Genomic DNA, 19,370 nt, shown 5'->3' on the forward strand with positions numbered 1-19,370 from the left:
TAATGGGAAGCAGAGGACACTCTTTCCCACGAGAAAATTTGTCAGTCAGTGTAATTCTAAAGATGAAACAAACCACATTCCACAGCCAAAATCATCTTTCTTGGCAAGTCACTTAGTCAGAAAATAACCATATTGAGAATTTTTTTTTTTTTTTTAATAATACAAGAGACAACAACATTAACAACAACAACAACTATCATAGTAATAATAATGATAATGGGTGTATGTAATGCACTTTCCTTCCTCAGCACAGTGCCCAGGGGATTTAACAAGAATCAGCATCAATTTGGGGATCAGAACATTCACTGGTCACTGTTCAGGCTTCCTGTTTCAAAGTTACTAGCCACCACAGGAAAGTCCCCCCACACCAGCAAAGAGGTTGTACGCCGCAAATTATCACAGACTGGTGAACTCTTGATGCATGTTATAATTATGAATTATATGATGGTGATTCTCATCATCATCATCGTTGTTATGTATCAATCACATCACCTGTTCATCATCATTATCAATGATAATGGTGATGATATGGTTATGTTTATATTACAATGTGTGTGTTCCTCTGTTTAACATCTGTTTATTTAGTCAGTGATAATGTGGTTTTAGCATAATGTGTGTTATAAGGTGTGTGTGTGTGTGTCCTCTGTGTGTGTGTCTGTGTATACATGTGTGAACATGTATTTATGTGCGTGTGTGTACATATACGTGTGTAAACTGTATACATGTGTGTGTCCTGTTTCTTGTTTCAGGCTGTGGACAACCCTTCCTACACAGAGATCCGAGATGTGTGTGCTGCTGCTGGAATGGTTCTGGGAGTGGAGGTAACAGCTTTGTTTTGCCCACGTGTCAGTGTCAGTATTTTTATTATAATGACTAACAAGTTAAACCGATCTCTCAGTCAAAGAAGACTACTCACTTGCGTAGCTTTCGTCGGCGATCCATCCGGCTTCTTTAGCGCAACTGCTGGGTAGAGAACTAGCAGCTGTACGCATCGCCGTGAGCGAACTCACGACAATGTGACTTGACGAGTGAGGAGTACACCGACGGCAGGTTGTGTCGGCCCCGGTCACGGTTGAGGATGGGGTTCGTGGCGGCGATGTGGACTGCCTCCTTTACTCCCCTCTGGAACCATCTTGCTTCTCTGTCGAGGACTTGCACGTTGTTCTTTACAAAGTAATGTTGGTTGTGGGTCAGATGTTCGCCCACTGGGGAGGACTGTCGTTTGTGTTATTTCAGTCTTTTGCGCACGTTGCGCTCGGTTTCACCAATGTAACTTTGGTCACAGTCCTGGCAGTCTATCTTTTTATTGTAATGATAATGATAACAATGATGATTATAATCGTAAGAAGGAGATGGAAAGATGACAATGATTTATACAGACCTTACCGTGAAGCTCTGCGTTGAACAGGACATGTGGCATGAATAAAGCCTCAAGGAGTGGAGTGTGAAAAATGTTGAATTTAATGGTAAAGCAAAATAATATTTCTAATACAAAGAATGATATGTAAAGAAACATAGTAATAATCATGATGGCAATGACAATGATTTGAATGAATAATGATGATGATGATAAGACTAATGTAATAATGGAAAGAAAAATTAAGATGAGAATAGTGTGCATTTATGATGAGCATCTTGAACAATACATATATGAAAAATAAGGTTAAGGGAATATGAAAAATATTAAAAGGTGCAAATCCTTCTGAAATAATATTTTGAAATTGTATTTATAACAACACAATACATGAATTGATGAAACCCTCCTTTAGTGTGTTTTGAAAGGGAGGAAAGCGAAGAAATAGGTGAGGCTAGGCTATGAGTGTGTGTGTGTGTCCCTCTTTCTCTTTTCTCTGTCTGGCACTTTGTCTGTTTCTCTGTCTGTCTGTTTCTCTGTCTGTCTTTCTGTCTGTCTCTGTCTCTCTCTCTAATTCTCCCTCTCCGTCGTTCGCTATCTCTGTCTGTCTCCGTCTCTCTCTGTCAGTCTCTCTCTGACTGTCTCTCTGTGTCTGTCTCTCTCTGTGTCTCTGTCTCTCTCTCTTTGTTTCTGTTATGTGTGGGATCCAGGGTCAGATGAAACATGGGGGTGAGTATGGACAAGTTCCTGGAGGAAAATGACTGAAGAGGAACCTTGTTCAGTTGTTGGGTGGTGAGAGGGGACTGGGGGGGAGGTGGGGGGGGGGGGTGTTACAAAGAAAAATAGAAATTCTTCGGGGGGGAGGGGAAGGTAAGCTGCTGCACTTACCGCATGTATTGTAAACCAGTGGTGATCTTGGTGGGTGTGTGTGTGTGTGTGTGTTCACGTGCAGAACAAAACCTATCCACGAGAGCTGGATCACCGGGACCTGAAGTACCGCGGCCGTATCCGCGTGCAGCTGAAGAAGGATGACGGGTCATCCATGATGGAGCAGTTCCCCAACAGTGAGTGCTCACAGTCAGTCGGTGCAGTCTTGCTTTTGACGTCAGTTTAGAATTATTTATTTATTTATTTATTTATGTAAGCTTATCTATTATTTATTCACCTTTTTTTTCTTTTCTTTTTTTTTTTTTTTCTTTTTTTTAAATTCTTTTTTCTCAAGGCCTGGCTAAGCGCGTTGGGTTACGCTGCTGGTCAGGCATCAGCTTGGCAGATGTGGTGTAGCGTATATGGATTTGTCCGAACGCAGTGACGCCTCCTTGAGCTACTGAAACTGAAACTGAAACTTAGGGGGAAATGCTTACTTAACGATGGGCACAACAGCTGTGGTCAAACTGGAATTTCAGTCTGAGGGTACAAACCTGGTGACGGCGCCTGGTGGGTTAACTTATTGAGCCCTGCGCCTGAGCATTGCTTTGGTTTAAAGATTTGTCTCGTTAAAACGGTTTTCACGTTCCTACCTTTGCTGAAACTGCGAAGGAAGGGAGCTAACTTCCACAATAGTTTGGGATGTGTCCGCACATAATCTGGAGGAAAAACGGTATATTTTCAGCCGGGTTTTTTTGTTGATGTTTTTTTTGTCTGCATTGATAATATTGCATGGAAACCTGCACAAGCTGTACCCAGGGTTGAATGTGTTAAGGGGTGGATTTTTTGTTGTTTTTTTTGGCTGCCCCATCATCTGCACCGTTTCAGTGGCATTACTCCCATGTCGCTCATTTAGATTCCCCCATACACAGCCACACCCGGGTTCGTCCATCACAGTTCCAGCATTGGCAGTCCGCAGGGAACCATCGATGTAAGGTCGCCAGGAGGCCACACACCAGAGGAGACCCTGCACTGCTGCTGAGTCACTTCGGTGGTGTTCAGTGGTGCCTGTTCTGATTTAACATACTTAGGACACCACCTTCTAGTCTAAGCCCCCTACTAACAACAATAATAGGGGGTGGGGGTTTTCCCGTTCCTCCTGAGTCTACAGATGTGCAGGCCTGTGAGTGCCTGAATCTCCTACCAGCTATTCTGAATCCAGGACCATCATTCAGGCCAAGCTGCAGAACAAGTGGAAGCAGCAGCATCCACGCCACAACAGAGCAGACCCGTACTACCTGCTGACTCATCGAGAGCAGGTAGCCATTTTCAGGCTCAGGACAGGCCACAACCGCCTGAAACACCACCCATACACGAAACTCCGTATCGGCGACACAGAGCAGTGCCTTTGCAGAACAGGCAGCCAGACAACAGAACATCTGCTGCAGTCCTGCCCACTCCACCAAGCGCTCCGAGAGAAAACCTGACCCGACCCAATCCCAGCGGCCCGGAAGCTCTACGGAGGACTGGAGGACCTGCGACGTACTGCCGCCTTCGTCGAGAAGACGGGGGAATCCATCTGATAAATGACGAACAAGACAACATATCCATACATTTTTGCATGCAGAAGATCATATGTGTACATTAAACATCCCATAATCCATGTAGGCGATAAGTGAGGTATGGAAATAAGAGCATACCTGGCATGCACACTGCCCCCCAAAGCAAACAGAGTATGGCTGCCTACATGGGGGGTAAGTATGGTCATGTACATAACAGGCCACTTGTACATGTATGCAAGCGGAGGTTGGAATTCAGCCCATGATTGCAGAAAATGATGAACAACAATTAAGAGAAATCTGTTTGTGTTGACCAGTACTTGTGCTAACCTTTTTTTCTCTTTTCTTTTTTTTCTTTTCTTTTTTTTTTTTCTTCAGTGCAAACGTGTTGGAAAGGTGTGTGAAATTTGCTGGCAATAAGAATATAAATCAATTAAGGGAAATCTGTTTGTGTTGAGTGATACTTGTGCTAACACCCCTCCCCCCCCCCCCCCCCCTTTTTTATTTTTTTTATTTTTTTTTTTAATGCAAAAGTGTTGGTAAGGTGTGTGAAATTTGCTGGCAATAAGAATACAAAAAGAAATGCTGTCAGAATTTCACAGTCGTATGCTATGTCTGTACTTTACCTTTCCGCACTTGAAGTCGTGACTCAGATTTTTACGTTTTTCACATCTGATCTGATCTTGAAGTTTTCAAGTTCTCATTGTGTCAGTGATCATAATTAAGGCACTCCATTCCAAACTTGTATTCTGTGGATCCACATGTATTTCTTCCATATCTTTTAGTGTGCATGTGCATTTGAATGCTATGTAAATGATATATAATTACTATTATCATTATTATTATCATTGTTATTATTATTGTTATTGTTAGCATCAATAAGAGATCAATGACAAAACAAAACAAAACGAATACGAAGGAAATAAGTTTTGTGCAAAAGGTCAGAATAGTTTGGAGAAAAGTTTTTCAAAAGTGAAAAGATTCTGTATGAGTCTCAGGAGGGGGGAGGAGGGTACGATGTGGACTGTTGATGGTGTTTTTCAGAGCAGTCGGTCCTGTTCTACCTGGCTGACACGATCCCAAAACTGAAGTCTCGATCGCAATCGCAGTCCTCCCAGCAGGCAAGCCAGCAACAGTCGCAGGGCGCCAAGTCGCAGAAGAAGAAGGGACGAAGATGAGAAAAAAACAACAACTTGCATTTAGCTCACTCACAATGTTACAGACTTTTTCTTTCTTTTTTTTTTCTTTTTTTTTTCTTTCAGAGACTGTGGTGTTTGGTTATCTGTCTGTTGATAGAATGCAGGGTGATGTGTTTTTTGTTTGTTTTTTTGTTTTGTTTTTTGTTTTTCTTCTTCTTCTGCAAGCGAGCAGAGTGGTGTCGGGCAAGAAGACATAAAGTCTTTGTTAGTTCTTCTGTTGAGTGTCTGTCTGTTTGAAGTGGTGTGCATGTGTGAGTTTGTTTCAGAGAGTTTGAAAGCATGCATGCATTTATGTTAATACACATTTCAGTTGTCTGAAGGAGTTGTTGCCGCACGTTGGCTAAGTCAAGTGTGGAGAAAGTGAAGGTTGTTTATCGGTGGCCGGTTTGATCTGGATGTTAACTCACTCAGTACGACCAGTCCTCTCTTCTCCTCTACACAGACCCCTCGGATGTCCAGTGGATGTCTGAATGACCCAACTTTTAGCTTCCGTCGTCAGAATTGTGGTATTCTTTGTCAACATTCACCTCTTCAGCATAAGAGCCTTCTACTTGCAATATTTTGATGGTGGTAATTGGCGTGAAACGCTGTTAACGTCGTCTCTTTCGCCGTTCGTATGGAGAGAGTTAAGAGTCGAGTTGAATATATTTAAAGTAAAAAAAATGAAATAGTGAATAAGAAGAGAATAGCAGCAGTGTTTTAGAAAAGAAAAGAGTAAAAGATGATGTAAAAAGAAAGAGCAAATGGATGTCATCTGATTCGGTATCATCAGATTTCTCACTCATGTGAAGATCTGTTGTTACGTTTTCTTTGATTGGATGCCATGATTCATATTGAGTGTAGATGAAGCGATTTCTTGGTTTGGTTTTGTTCAGTCATATTCATCTTTTCTGTAATATGTACAGTACGCATGTGTGAAAGACGTTGATGGTATTTCAGAATGAGAAGTTAAATTTCAATGTTCAGTTTGATGTTATCTGAATATTTTCATTTCTTTTAGTGTAATGAAACTGAGGGGGGGAGTGGTTCAGTTAATCTGTGGTATTTGTATGGCTGTTTGTTTCATGAGTAAACTGTCAGGAAGGATTCTTTGACTGTCGTTCTCACTTGAATTTACAGGCACTTGTGCTAGCACACCCACGGACACACACACACACACACACACACACACACACACACATGCACGCAAAAACACACATATTTTTCTGTTTCAGCTTGGCTCTTTCTCTAACTCAGTCACTCAGAATGGACACAGTTTATATACCTCTCTTTCTCTCTCTCTCTCTCTCTCTCTCTCTCTCTCCCTTTCTCTCTCTGCCTGCCTGTTTGTCTGTCTGTCTGTTTCTATCCTTCTATGTATATGTAAATATATCCTTTTCTTTTTCTCGTCTTTGATATAATTTATGTTTTCTATGATATTTCTCTTGCTTGTCCACCTGTCCAGTCTTTTTGATTGGTAATATTATCTTCTTCTTTTTTTTTTCTTTTTTTTTTTTTTTTTTTTGTTCATCTGATTTTGAGGGCTGGATGAAAAAAAGCATGTATGCTTAATCTATTACCCTCAGAAAATAAAAATTATTCATTCATTCATTCAGTATTTCTGTCTGTCTCCTCTTCCATCCCTACCCCACTGACCAATTCACACAGCAGACATGCATTTTATATATACACTGAGACGTGCGCACATGCATATTTAGTTTACACAAACACATGCACTTATTGCCTGCACAGAAAACGCATGCATTAACACAGATTACGCACACGCTCCAGAAATGCATGGAAACTCATACTTGGTTTAAACAGTATTTTAATTTTGTTTTTAACTCACTCAGTACGGCCAGTCCTCTCTTCTCCTCTACACAGACCCCTCGGATGTCCAGTGGGTGTCTGAATGGCCCAACCTTTAGCTTCCGTCGTCAGAATTGTGGTATTCTTTGTCAACATTCACGTCTTCAGTATAAGAGCCTTCCGCTTGCAATATTTTGATGATGGCAACTGGGGTGAAACGCTGTTAACGTCGTCTCTTTCGCCGTTCGTATGGAAAGAGTTAAACGTCACAATAGAAATGCAATGAATGTGACTGGGCAGCTGGCATGCACATCTCACATCATGTGTCTTTGGTCAGTGCTGTCTATAAAGGTGTAATGTGTGCAGCATGGGCACCACCCCATGGAGCCCTTTCCAGCACACAGTTTCAGTTTCTCGAGGTGTCACAGCGTTGGGACCAATCCATATACACTACACCACATCTGCTAGGCAGATGCCCAACCAGCAGCATAACCCAACGCACTTTGTCAGACTTTGAGTGCATGTATATCAGAAAATCAGAGTGGATTTCTCGTACAGAGTTTTACCAGAGGATAACACTGATGTTGTCATGTTTTGTTTTTTCTCTGTGCCAAGTGCATGCTGCACACAGGACTTCAGTTTATTGACCAGACACTCAGTTTGATTTTCCAGTCAAAATTGAGAGAAATGGCGAGAGCAGGATTCCAACCCAGGCCCTCATGGATACTGTTTCATGGCAGATAAGCGTCTTAAACATTCTGCCACCTTTCTCAATTTACAAATTTTACCATTTTTAACCAATTTACACATTTTTTTAACATTTTACAAAACATGCAACACACAACCATCACAGAATGACAGGTGCAACAGCCGAGTGGTTAAAGCATTGGAGTTTCAATCTGAGAGTCTTGGGTTCGAATCGTGGTCACAACGCCAGGTGGGTTAGTGGTAGAGATTTTTCAGGTGGACAGGTGTGCAAACCTGCTGGTGCCTGAACCCCTCTCCTACACCTACCCTGACACGCCCTTCACAGACAAGCGAGGACGCCAGCTTTCATCAGTAGTAGAACAGGAAGCTCAACAACTGGAGCACCTCGGTGAAATTTTGAACAGACCACCACCAACAACAGAGGCTGATACACAAGAAGCAGAGACTGACCTCGATGTTAATACTGAAACACCCAATACAGAAGAAATCACTTCAGCGATCAGATTTATATAAAAATAAAAATAAAAAATCCTGAAAATCCCTGGACAAGACAACTTCAACGCAGAACTATTCAAAGCAGACCCAGATATTACAGCCAAAATGTTTCAGCCACTCATCAAAGCCGCATGAAAAGCAAAGAAAATGCCAGATAACTGGGTGTCATTGTTAACTCTCTCCATACGAACGGCGAAAGAGACGACGTTAACAGCGATTCACTCCAATTACCATCATCAAAATATTGCAAGTGGAAGGTTCTTATACTGAAGAGGTGAATGTTGACAAAGAATACCACAATTCTGACGACGGAAGCTAAAGGTTGGGTCATTCAGACACCCACTGGACATCCGAGGGATCTGTGTAGAGGAGAAGAGAGGACTGGCCGTACTGAGTGAGTTAAGATACCAAGGAAGAGTACCTAGAGTAACTGCAACGATTGGTGTGGAATCACCCTTTTGTCAATTCCAAACAGAATCCTTGCTAAGTTCATCATACAACGGATTTCAGATGCAGTAGACAAGCAGGTAATGAACGAGCAGACAGGTTTCTGGGAAGGAAGATGATTGGTGCTGCAACGATTGGTGTGGAATCACCCTTTTGTCAATTCCAAACAGAATCCTTGCTAAGTTCAAACGGATTTCAGATGCAGTAGACAAGCAGGTAATGAACGAGCAGACAGGTTTCTGGGAAGGAAGATGATTGGTGCTGCAACGACTGGTGTGGAATCACCCTTTTGTCAATTCCAAACAGAATCCTTGCTAAGTTCATCATACAACGGATTTCAGATGCAGTAGACAAGCAGGTAATGAACGAGCAGACAGGTTTCTGGGAAGGAAGATGATTGGTGCTGCAACGATTGGTGTGGAATCACCCTTTTGTCAATTCCAAACAGAATCCTTGCAAAGTTCATCATACAACGGATTTCAGATGCAGTAGACAAGCAGGTAATGAACGAGCAGACAGGTTTCTGGGAAGGAAGATGATTGGTGCTGCAACGATTGGTGTGGAATCACCCTTTTGTCAATTCCAAACAGAATCCTTGCTAAGTTCATCATACAACGGATTTCAGATGCAGTAGACAAGCAGGTAATGAACGAGCAGACAGGTTTCTGGGAAGGAAGATGATGTGCTGATCAGATATTTACCCTGTATAACATCATAGAGCAGTGTACAGAGTGGCACTTGTGCTAGCCCACATCTGCTAGGCAGATGCCCGACCAGCAGCATAACCCAACGCACTTTGTCAGACTTTGAGTGCATGTATATCAGAAAATCAGAGTGGATTTCTCGTACAGAATTTTACCAGAGGATAACACTGATGTCATATTTTGTTTTTTCTATGTGCCAAGTGCATGCTGCACACAGGACTTCGGTTTATTGTCTCGTCCGAAAGACTACATCAACTTTGTGGATTTCGAGAAAGCCTTTGACAGCCTCCACAGAGAAAGCCTATGGCACATACTCCGAGCTTTTATGATCCCATAGCAATTCCCCCTCCTCATCAAGAGCTTTTACACCAACTCCACATGCAAAGTAGGAAGCAGTGAACACAGTTTCAAGGTGAAGACTGGAGTGAGGCAAGGATGCGTGATGTGAGCACTTCTCTTCCACATGGCCATAGACTAGGTGATGCGAAAAACACCGAAGATCAACCAAGAGTCATCGGATGGACTCACCTTTCAACACTGGAAGATGTGGACTTTGCAGACGACCTGGCACCAGTCTCCCACGTTCATCATCACACTGTAAGAGAAGACAACCCGTTTTAGCAACGTTGCACAGCAAATTGGCCTGAAGATCAGCCAGAAGAAGACATAGCTGAAGACACTGAACATTCCAGACCCTTCACCAATCCAAGCAGACGGAACAGACCTACCCACAACTGAAGAATGTGTGTACCTGGGTAGCACTGTCAGAAGTGAGGCAGGCAGTGACATCAACAGCCATCTCTGCAAAGCCAAAAATAACCTTCAGAATGGAGTGATGGCCTAGAGGTAACGCGTCCGCCTAGGAAGCGAGAGAATCTGAGCGCGCTGGTTCGAATCACGGCACAGCCCCCGAAATTTTCTCCCCCTCCACTAGACCTTGAGTGGTGGTCTGGACGCTAGTCATTCGGATGAGACGATAAACCGAGGTCCCGTGTGCAGCATGCACTTAGCGCACGTAAAAGAATCCACGGCAACAAAAGGGTTGTTCCTGGCAAAATTCTGTAGAAAAATCCACTTCAATAGGAAAAACATATAAAACTGCACACAGGAAAAAATACAAAAAAATGGGTGGTGCTGTAGTGTGGCGACGCGCTCTCCCTGGGGAGAGCAGCCCGAATTTCACACAGAGAAATCTGTTGTGATAAAAAGAAATACAAAAATACACACACACACACGCGCGCGCGCGCGCGCACGCACGCACGCACGCACATCCTGCTTCATATGGTGATGAATGAGAATCATGACGTTGCAGCAGTGGAAGACGACTTAGACTGGGGAGTATGTGTGACAAGGCCGCTGTGCCCTACATAGCCCACCACACCCCCACCCCCTTTGACAGGCGCAATGGCTGAATGGTTAAAGCGTTGGACTTTCAATCTGAGGGTCCTGGGTTCGAATCTGGTTGGTAATGGGTGGAGATTTTTCCGATCTCCCAGGTCAACATATGTGCAGACCTGCCAATGCCTGAACCCCCTTCGTGTGTATACGCGCGCAGAAGATCAAATACACACGTTAAAGATCCTGTAATCCATGTTAACGTTTGGTGGGTTATAGAAACAAGAACATACCCAGCATGCACACCCCTGAAAACGGAATATGGCTGCCTGCATGGCGGGATAAATAAACAGAATGGTCATACACTGACGTAAAATGTTACATGTCTGTCTGAGTGTGTATGGGTGCGTGCCCGAAATCTGATTGAATGACACAGGAAACGAATGATGAGCACCCAATATATATATATATTCCAACGTCAAGCAGGCCTGAGACGTGCAGACACCTGCAGTGTTGGTCAGGAAATCAGTTTTGAGCAACACTGACTCCGCCACTGAAGGCGCATTCTTCAAACGGCAAGCACAGGGCGACTGTGCTGGTCCAAGTCTTCATTCGCCTGTGAGCCCACAGCACCTTCAAATGTGGGGAACAGGATGTTGAGCAAATCCACTAGCCTTTTCCCCTTCTTCTTCTTCTTCTTCTTCTGCTTCCGAGTCTTCGTTCATGGTCTGCAACTCCCACAATCACTCCGGTATGTACATGGGTGGACTTTTACGTGTATGACCGTTTTTACCCCGCCATGAAGGCAGCCATACTCTGCTTTCGGGGGTCTGCTCACTGGGTATGGTTCTAAAACCCACCGAACGCTGACATGGATTGCAGGATCTTTAACGTGCGTATTTGATCTGCTTGCGTATACACACAGAGGGGGGTTTACTGGCACTAGCACGTGAAGTCCGGCTGCACATTTGTCAGTGACCTGGGAGATCGGAAAAAAAATTCCAACCCGCTGTACGCATCAGGCGCCGTTACCGAGATTTGAACTCCGGACCCTTAGGTTGAAAGTCCAACGCTTTAACCACTCGGCTATTGCGTCCGTCACCCGTAATAAACGCACATATATCTTTTGAAAAAAAAAAAAAAAAAAAGTAGTAAACAAATAAATAGATAAATACAGGGGATAGTGATGGGTGTGGGGGGCTTGGGCGGACGCATGGTAACTAACAAATGAGTGGGGTTTTTGTTTGTTTGTTTTTTGTTTGTTTTTTTTAAATAATGAATCTCCTTTCATGGTCACATTTAGTTCGAATGAGAGCTGCACAGTTCTTGTTGACGTCATCACTTCATGTTTATTCACGAAGGGGGATAATGCCCGACGTCCTCGTGTGTTGCCTCATCTGGCAGACGTCACATCAAAGGATACGGTGACATTGGTTTGTCAGATGAAAAAGAAGATGACGATGATTGAAAGGCTGCTTAACAGCATGGCACGCAGAAAAAAAAAAAGACAGAAAAAAAACGAAGACTTTCATCGAATATTTTTTTTCTCTCTTCTTTTAATCTTTAAATAATATATAATTTGCTTAGCTCTTTCTTCTTCTTCTTTTTCTTCTTCTTCTTCTTCATGAAGGTGGCAGAATAGTATCTGCCAATATATAGAGTCTGTGAGAATCTGGGTTCGAATCCAGCTCTCGCCCTTTCAGGCTTTCAACTTTGACTGGAAAATCAAACTGAGCTTCTAGTCTAGTCATAGTTGGATGAGACCCGGATAAACCGAGGCCCCGTACGGTCTGCAGCATGCACTTGGCGCACTGAAAAAGAACCCATGGCAACGAGTGTGTTGTCCTCTGGCAAAATTCTGTAGAAGAAATCCACTCTGATAGGTACACAAATATGTAGTCATGCACTCAAGGCCTGACTAAGCTTCAGTTTCAGTTTCAGTAGCCGTCAAGGAGTGCGTCACTGCGTTCGGACAAATCCATATACGCTACACCACATCTGCCAAGCAGATGCCTGACCAGCAGCGTAACACCAACGCGCTTAGTCAGGCCTTGAGAAAAAAAAAGATAAATACATAAAAAAAACTGACTACTACTAATAATAATGATATGTATAAGGCGCAAAAACTTGATGAAGTCAACTATAAGCGTACAAAATAAAATAAAATAAAATAAAATAAATAGATAAATATAAAAATAAATAACTAGCTAACTAACTAACTAAATAATTTTTTTTTAATTTAAAAAGTAAATTAATAATAATAATAATAATAATAGGCACGTTGGGTTATGCTGTTGGTCAAGCATCTGCCTATCAGATGTGGTGTAGCGTGTATGGATTTGTCCGAAATTGAAACTACTTCGTTCATGGGCTGCGACTCCGACGTTCACTCGTATGTACACGAGTGGGTCTTTACGTGTATGGCATAAAGACGTTTGAAAACAAGAGAACGCTGGCCATTAAGGAGAAGCGTGAGTGAAGGAAGCAGGGCTCAACTTCTGGAGACGTTTTCGGCCTCTTCTCCCATATGAGGACACACACCGACAGATAAGCCTGCCTGCCTACTCATCTGTCGGTCCGACGGGAGACCCCATCATCATCATCATCATCATCATCATCATGCATCGGGTATGTTCTTGTTTCCACAACCCACCGAATTGCTGACATGGATGACGGGATGATCAAATAACTATGGCTGTTAGTTCTTCTTCTTCTACCATTAATGCTCAGCGGTCGTAAGTTTGACCATTACTAGCATTTTATGCGTGCTGGGTATTTTCGTGTCTCCATAACCCACCGAACGCTGACATGGGTTACAGGATCTTTAACGTGCGTATTTGATCTTCTGCGTGCGTATACACACGAAGGGGGTTCAGGCACTAGCAGGTCTGTACATATGTTGACCTGGGAGATCGGAAAAAATCTCCACCCTTTACCCACCAGGCGCCGTTACCGTGATTCGAACCCGGGACCCTCAGATTGAAAGTCCAACGTCTAAACCACTTGGCTATTGCGCCCGTCGTAGTTGTAGTCATACAGTAAGTGGACCGCTTGCACGGGGACCAAGAAAAATAAAAGTTGACATGTTACGCAACGTTCGACTCATCCAAGATATGGATTAACTCACTCAGTACGGCCAGTCCTCTCTTCTCCTCTACACAGACCCCTCGGATGTCCAGTGGGTGTCTGAATGACCCAACATTTAGCTTCCGTCGTCAGAACTGTGGTATTCTTTGTCAACATTCACCTCTTCAGTATAAGAGCCTTCCGCTTGCAATATTTTGATGATGGTAATTGGGGTGAAACGCTGTTAACGTCGTCTCTTTCGCCGTTCGTATGGAAAGAGTTAAGTCGACCTTTTTCTGAAATAACAAAATTAATTATTGTGAATGTTTTTCGCCACTGTGCTTGGTGATCGATTGTGTGACATGAAAAAGCACGATATAAGCAAAAGCCTATTGTTGGTCTTTTTATTGTGTGTGTGAGGCTGTATTTTGTCTCGTTTCTGGAAATAAGAAATATTTAATGACTTAATAAGGTCGATTAATCCGAGGTATGGATAAGTCGAGGATATTTTCTGGCAGAGAATCGACATATCCAAAGTATAGAATGTCTTTTTTTCTTTTCTTTTTTTTTTTTAACAATAATACTACAGAATAGCTACATTATACGTGTTTTGTTCGTTTGTTTTGTGTTTTTTGTCTGTTTCTTTGTTGTTGTTTCTGTTGTTATTTTGTTTGTTTGTTCTTGTTGTTTTTAAATAATGGTGCTTTTTTTTTCTTCTAAATAATGGTGTGAATGTGTGTGTGTTGTGTGCACACGTGTGTGTTCGCGAGCACGCGCTCGCGTGCGTGTGTGTGTGTGTGTGTGTGTGCGTGTGTGTGTGTGTGTGTGTGTGTGTGTGTGTGCGTGTGTGCACGCGTGTGTCTGTGTCTGTGTATGTGTGTGTGAGAGAGACAGACAGACAGAGACAGATAGAGTGTGTGTGGAGGGGGTGTGGGAGGTGTTGGTGACAGCAATTTTATTTGATTCCATTCCTGAATTTGTTTGACACACCCATGCGATGAGAACCAAACAATTCACTTTTCAATTTATTGTAGGAAGAAATGTACGACATTTCATCAAATCACAAACTGAACACACGGAAAACTCAACAACATGGAAAAAAAAACCCAAAAAAAACCCATTCCAATATGAATAACCTGGAGAAAGGGCGGGGGGAGTTGGGGGGGCGGGGGGGGGGGGGAATAAGGGACAAAACATAAAATACCATCAGAAATCAACAAACAGACAATACTTACCAAACTGATTGCTTAATTAGACATTACAGCAACGGCCAAACAAACGTTGTACTGATTAGTTCTTATTACACAGATGAGTTATAACTGTACCACAAATCTGGGACCAAACCAAACTTACGAATATATCGCATTCAGATGTTTACTCCCCCCCCCCCCTCTCTCTCTCTCTCTCTCTCTTACTCGCTTTTCAACTGCTAGCTAAGATATCCGTATAACAAAAAGGTTGAAAAGTTAAAGGTTCCGTACCCATTTACGTTCATCGGGGCAGTGAACCCATATCCACTGTGTCTAGAGTTCGGCATTGGAAGGCGGGGCCCAATCCTCTCCTTCCGCCGTTTTAACTCACTCAGTACGGCCAGTCCTCTCTTCTCCTCTTACACAGACCCCTCGGATGTCCAGTGGGTGTCTCAATGACCCAACCTTTAGCTTCCGTCGTCAGAATTGTGGTATTCTTTGTCAACATTGACCTCTTCAGTATAAGAGCCTTCCGCTTGCAATATTTTGATGGTGGTAATTGGGGTGAAACGCTGTTAACGTCTTCTCTTTCGCCGTTCGTATGGAGAGAGTTAACCTTCCCCGGCAGAGGTCAGGTACCCGTTCAAACCCGGGTGGAGTGAGGAAAATCGGAGTACAGTCCCTTTCCCCAAGGACACAAACACCATTTTCGGCGACGGAAACGCGCGCGGCCTTGAACCCTGAACGCTGGTGGACACTGCATCAGACTTCCAACGCCTGAACGATTCTGCCATGGCCCACACAGCCCTTGGTCCTGCTCTCCCCAGGGAGAGCGCGTCGCTACACTGAGAGCGCCACCTTTTTTCTTTCTTTTTTTTTTTTTTTAACTGAACGTATTGTCACGCATCCTTGTGTTCAGTTCAGTCACGAACGACCACTCTGGATAGGATCGGTGGACTGACTCACTTAGTTTGAGCAAAGGGACAAAAAAAAAAGTTTTTAATGAAAAAAAAAAATGATGAAAAAAAATGCAAACACAGAATAAAAGTCGTTGACGCAACCATTCTTCATAGTGTTCAGAGTCCCTCATATTATCACTTTATGTAACAACACTCTGATTCCGTAAAAAAAAATGTTGTGCTGGCTAAAACACGGCACCGACAACAAAAAAAAAAAAAAAAAGACAACGCTACCCTGACTTGCGCATGTTTGCGATGTGATAGAGCGAAGGTTTACACTGAGCAAACAACAGTTGGCAACGAAGGTGATTAAGCATCAGTGAGCAGACAGAATGTAACCATGGTATAGAACTGGAAAGGTAGCATATACAACTGCATCGTTTAACTCAGAGGACAACATTTAACCTTATGAAACAAGAAAGAGAATATGAAATCACATCATCAAACACAAAAGATAGCATATTTAGAAGAAGGAGGAGGAGGAGGCCAACAACAACAACAATAACAACAACAGCAACAACAAGCACCCATAGACTGTTGTCTTCACCCTGATCATCATGAATTATTCCCCTTTCTCCCTTCTACCATAATTATATGAATATAATATTTTCCTGGACGCTAGAACTATGTTGATTCTTGAGCACATGTCAGAAATTAATCAATATATTTTATACTTGTGATTACAAAGAGAGCAAACGTAAACAACAGGTAGATAAACAAAATATGATGATATAATACTACTACTATAATGAAAAGAAGAAAACATATGTAGACTGTTGGCCTTGACCCTGATCATCGCGAGTTCTTCCCCTTTCTCTCCTCAACATCGATAACAACAACAAAAAATGCAGGAAATATATTTTCCTGGGTTTACTCTTGAGCATATGTCAGAAACTGATAAATAGTCGATAATTTTGTCGCTCGTACAAAAAAAAAGAATACAGAATGATTAAATGTATATCATCCCTCAGATTCATTGACTACATTCTTAAAAACAGATTTCAAAAATCAAATTGCAAGAATCGCTTGTCAGTTCATAATGTGTTTTGACTGTTCTCGTCGTACTTACCAAAGTGACAGTATATCAAACATGCTTACTGCTGTGTCAGCTGCACTCATACACACACACACAAAAAAGCACTTTCACAACAATATAGCTTTCATCATCAAAACAAACACACAGATTATTTATCTGCTATTCCACAGCTCCTGGTATCATTTACAATATCCATCTTCAGACTATATAACTCTAGACAACAGACGCTTGAGCAGAGCATAAAATATTTGATAAATGATACAGAAAAGTGTAGCCACTCTCAGTCAAATGATTTTAGCTGTTTTGGATTGTTTCTCAATCGTGTAAAAGCATGTGTTGTTTGTGATATAGATTTTGCAGGAAGACTGCATTGTGATATAGATTTTGCAGGAAGACTGCACTGTGATATAGATTTTGCAGGAAGACTGCATTGTGATATAGATTTTGCACGAAGACTGCATTGTGATATAGATTTTGCAGGAACGCTGCAGTCTTTGTTTTTCTTTTTCTCTCTCTTTTTTTTTCTCCTCGTTATTTGTCTTCAGTTTTACAGGCAAGACGAAAGGTTGTGAACCAGACAATGTATATCACTGGACAACAGTCTTACCATCTACCAGTAGATCACATCAAACAACGATCTTACCATCTACCAGTAGATCACATCAAACAACAGTCTTGCCATCTACCAGTAGATCGCATTAAACAACAGTCTTGCCATCTACCAGTAGATCACATCAAACAGTCTTGCTATCTACCAGTAGACCACATCAAACAACAGTCTTGCTATCTACCAGTAGATCACATCAAACAACAGTCTTGCCATCTACCAGTAGATCACATCAAACAACAGTCTTGCCATCTACCAGTAGATCACATCAAACAACAGTCTTGCCATCTACCAGCAGATCACATCAAACAACAGTCTTGCCATCTACCAGTAGATCACATCAAACAACAGTCTTGCCATCTACCAGTAGATCACATCAAACAACGATCTTACCATCTACCAGTAGATCACATCAAACAACAGTCTTGCCATCTACCAGTAGATCACATCAAACAACAGTCTTGCCATCTACCAGTAGATTACATCAAACAACAGTCTTGCCATCCACCAGTAGATCACATCAAACAGTCTTGCCATCTACCAGTAGTTCACATCAAACAACAGTCTTGCCATCTACCAGTAGATCACATCAAACAACAGTCTTGCTATCTACCACCAGATCATATCAAACAACGATATTTCCATATACCAATAGATCACATCAAACAACAGCCTTGCCATCTACCAGTAGATCACATCAAACAACGATCTTACCATCTACCAGTAGATCACATCAAAACATCAAACAACAGTCCTGCCATCTACCACCAGATCACATCAAACAACAGTCTTGCCATCTACCAGTAGATCACATCAAACAACAGTCTTGCCATCTACCAGTAGATCACATCAAACAACGATCTTAGCATCTACCAGTAGATCACATCAAACAACAGTCTTGCCATCTACCAGTAGATCGTATCAAACAACAGTCGTGCCATCTACCAGTAGATCACATCAAACAACAATCTTGCCATCTACCAGTAGATCACATCAAACAACGATCTTGCCATCTACTGGCAGATCACATCAAACAACAGTCTTGCTATCTACCAGTAGATCACATCAAACAACAGTCTTGCCATCTAACAGTAGATCACATCGAACAACAGTCTTGCCATCTACCAGTAGATCACATCAAACAGTCTTGCTATCTACCAGTAGATCACATCAAACAACAGTCTTGCCATCTACCAGTAGATCACATCAAACAACAGTCTTGCCATCTGCCAGTAGATCACATCAAACAACGATGTTACCATCTACCAGTAGATCACATCAAACAACGATCTTACCATCTACCAGTAGATCACATCAAGCAACAGTCTTGCCATCTACCAGTAGATCACATCAAACAACAGTCTTGCCATCTACCAGTAGATTACATCAAACAACAGTCTTGCCATCCACCAGTAGATCACATCAAACAACGATCTTACTATCTACCAGTAGATCACATCAAACAACAGTCTTACCATCTACCAGTAGATCACATCAAACAACAGTCTTGCCATCTACCAGCAGATCACATCAAACAACAGTCTTGCCATCTACCAGTAGATCACATCAAACAACAGTCTTGCCATCTACCAGTAGACCACATCAAACAACAGTCTTGCCATCTACCAGTAGATCACATCAAACAACGATCTTACCATCCACCAGTAGATCACATCAAATAACAGTCTTGCCATCTACCAGCAGATCACATCAAACAACAGTCTTGCCATCTACCAGCAGATCACATCAAACAACAGTCTTGCCATCTACCAGTAGATCACATCAAACAACAGTCTTGCCATCCACCAGTAGATCACATCAAACAACAGTCTTGCCATCTACCAGTAGATCACATCAAACACAAATCTTGCCATCTACCAGTAGATCACATCAAACAACAGTCTTGCCATCTACCAGTAGATCACATCAAACAACAGTCTTGCCATCCACCAGTAGATCACATCAAACAACAGTCTTGCCATCTACCAGTAGATCACATCAAACACAAATCTTGCCATCTACCAGTAGATCATATCCAACACTAGCAAACCAGTAG

General features: G+C 42.4%; 2 protein-coding genes across 2 annotated transcripts in view; both read left to right on the top strand.

Annotated features, from left to right (window-relative positions):
- Positions 1 to 6,065, top strand: part of LOC143277829 (signal recognition particle 19 kDa protein-like) — a 7,762-nt gene extending 1,697 nt beyond the window's left edge. The window contains exons 3-5 of the mRNA XM_076582741.1: positions 750 to 821; positions 2,307 to 2,418; positions 4,825 to 6,065. Of these exons, the coding sequence (XP_076438856.1) occupies positions 750 to 821; positions 2,307 to 2,418; positions 4,825 to 4,958 (318 nt within the window). The 3' untranslated portion in view covers positions 4,959 to 6,065. The remainder of the gene's footprint in view (positions 1 to 749; positions 822 to 2,306; positions 2,419 to 4,824) is intronic.
- A 3,600-nt stretch (positions 6,066 to 9,665) lies between these two features.
- Positions 9,666 to 19,370, top strand: LOC143278046 (uncharacterized). The gene is made up of 3 exons (XM_076583057.1): positions 9,666 to 9,718; positions 17,505 to 17,912; positions 18,212 to 19,370. Exons 1-3 carry the CDS (start codon positions 9,666 to 9,668, stop codon positions 19,368 to 19,370), a joined length of 1,620 nt encoding a protein of 539 aa, XP_076439172.1.

Source organism: Babylonia areolata, chromosome 35 (assembly GCF_041734735.1).
Source record: "Babylonia areolata isolate BAREFJ2019XMU chromosome 35, ASM4173473v1, whole genome shotgun sequence".
In the NCBI taxonomy this organism is placed as follows: domain Eukaryota; kingdom Metazoa; phylum Mollusca; class Gastropoda; order Neogastropoda; family Buccinidae; genus Babylonia; species Babylonia areolata.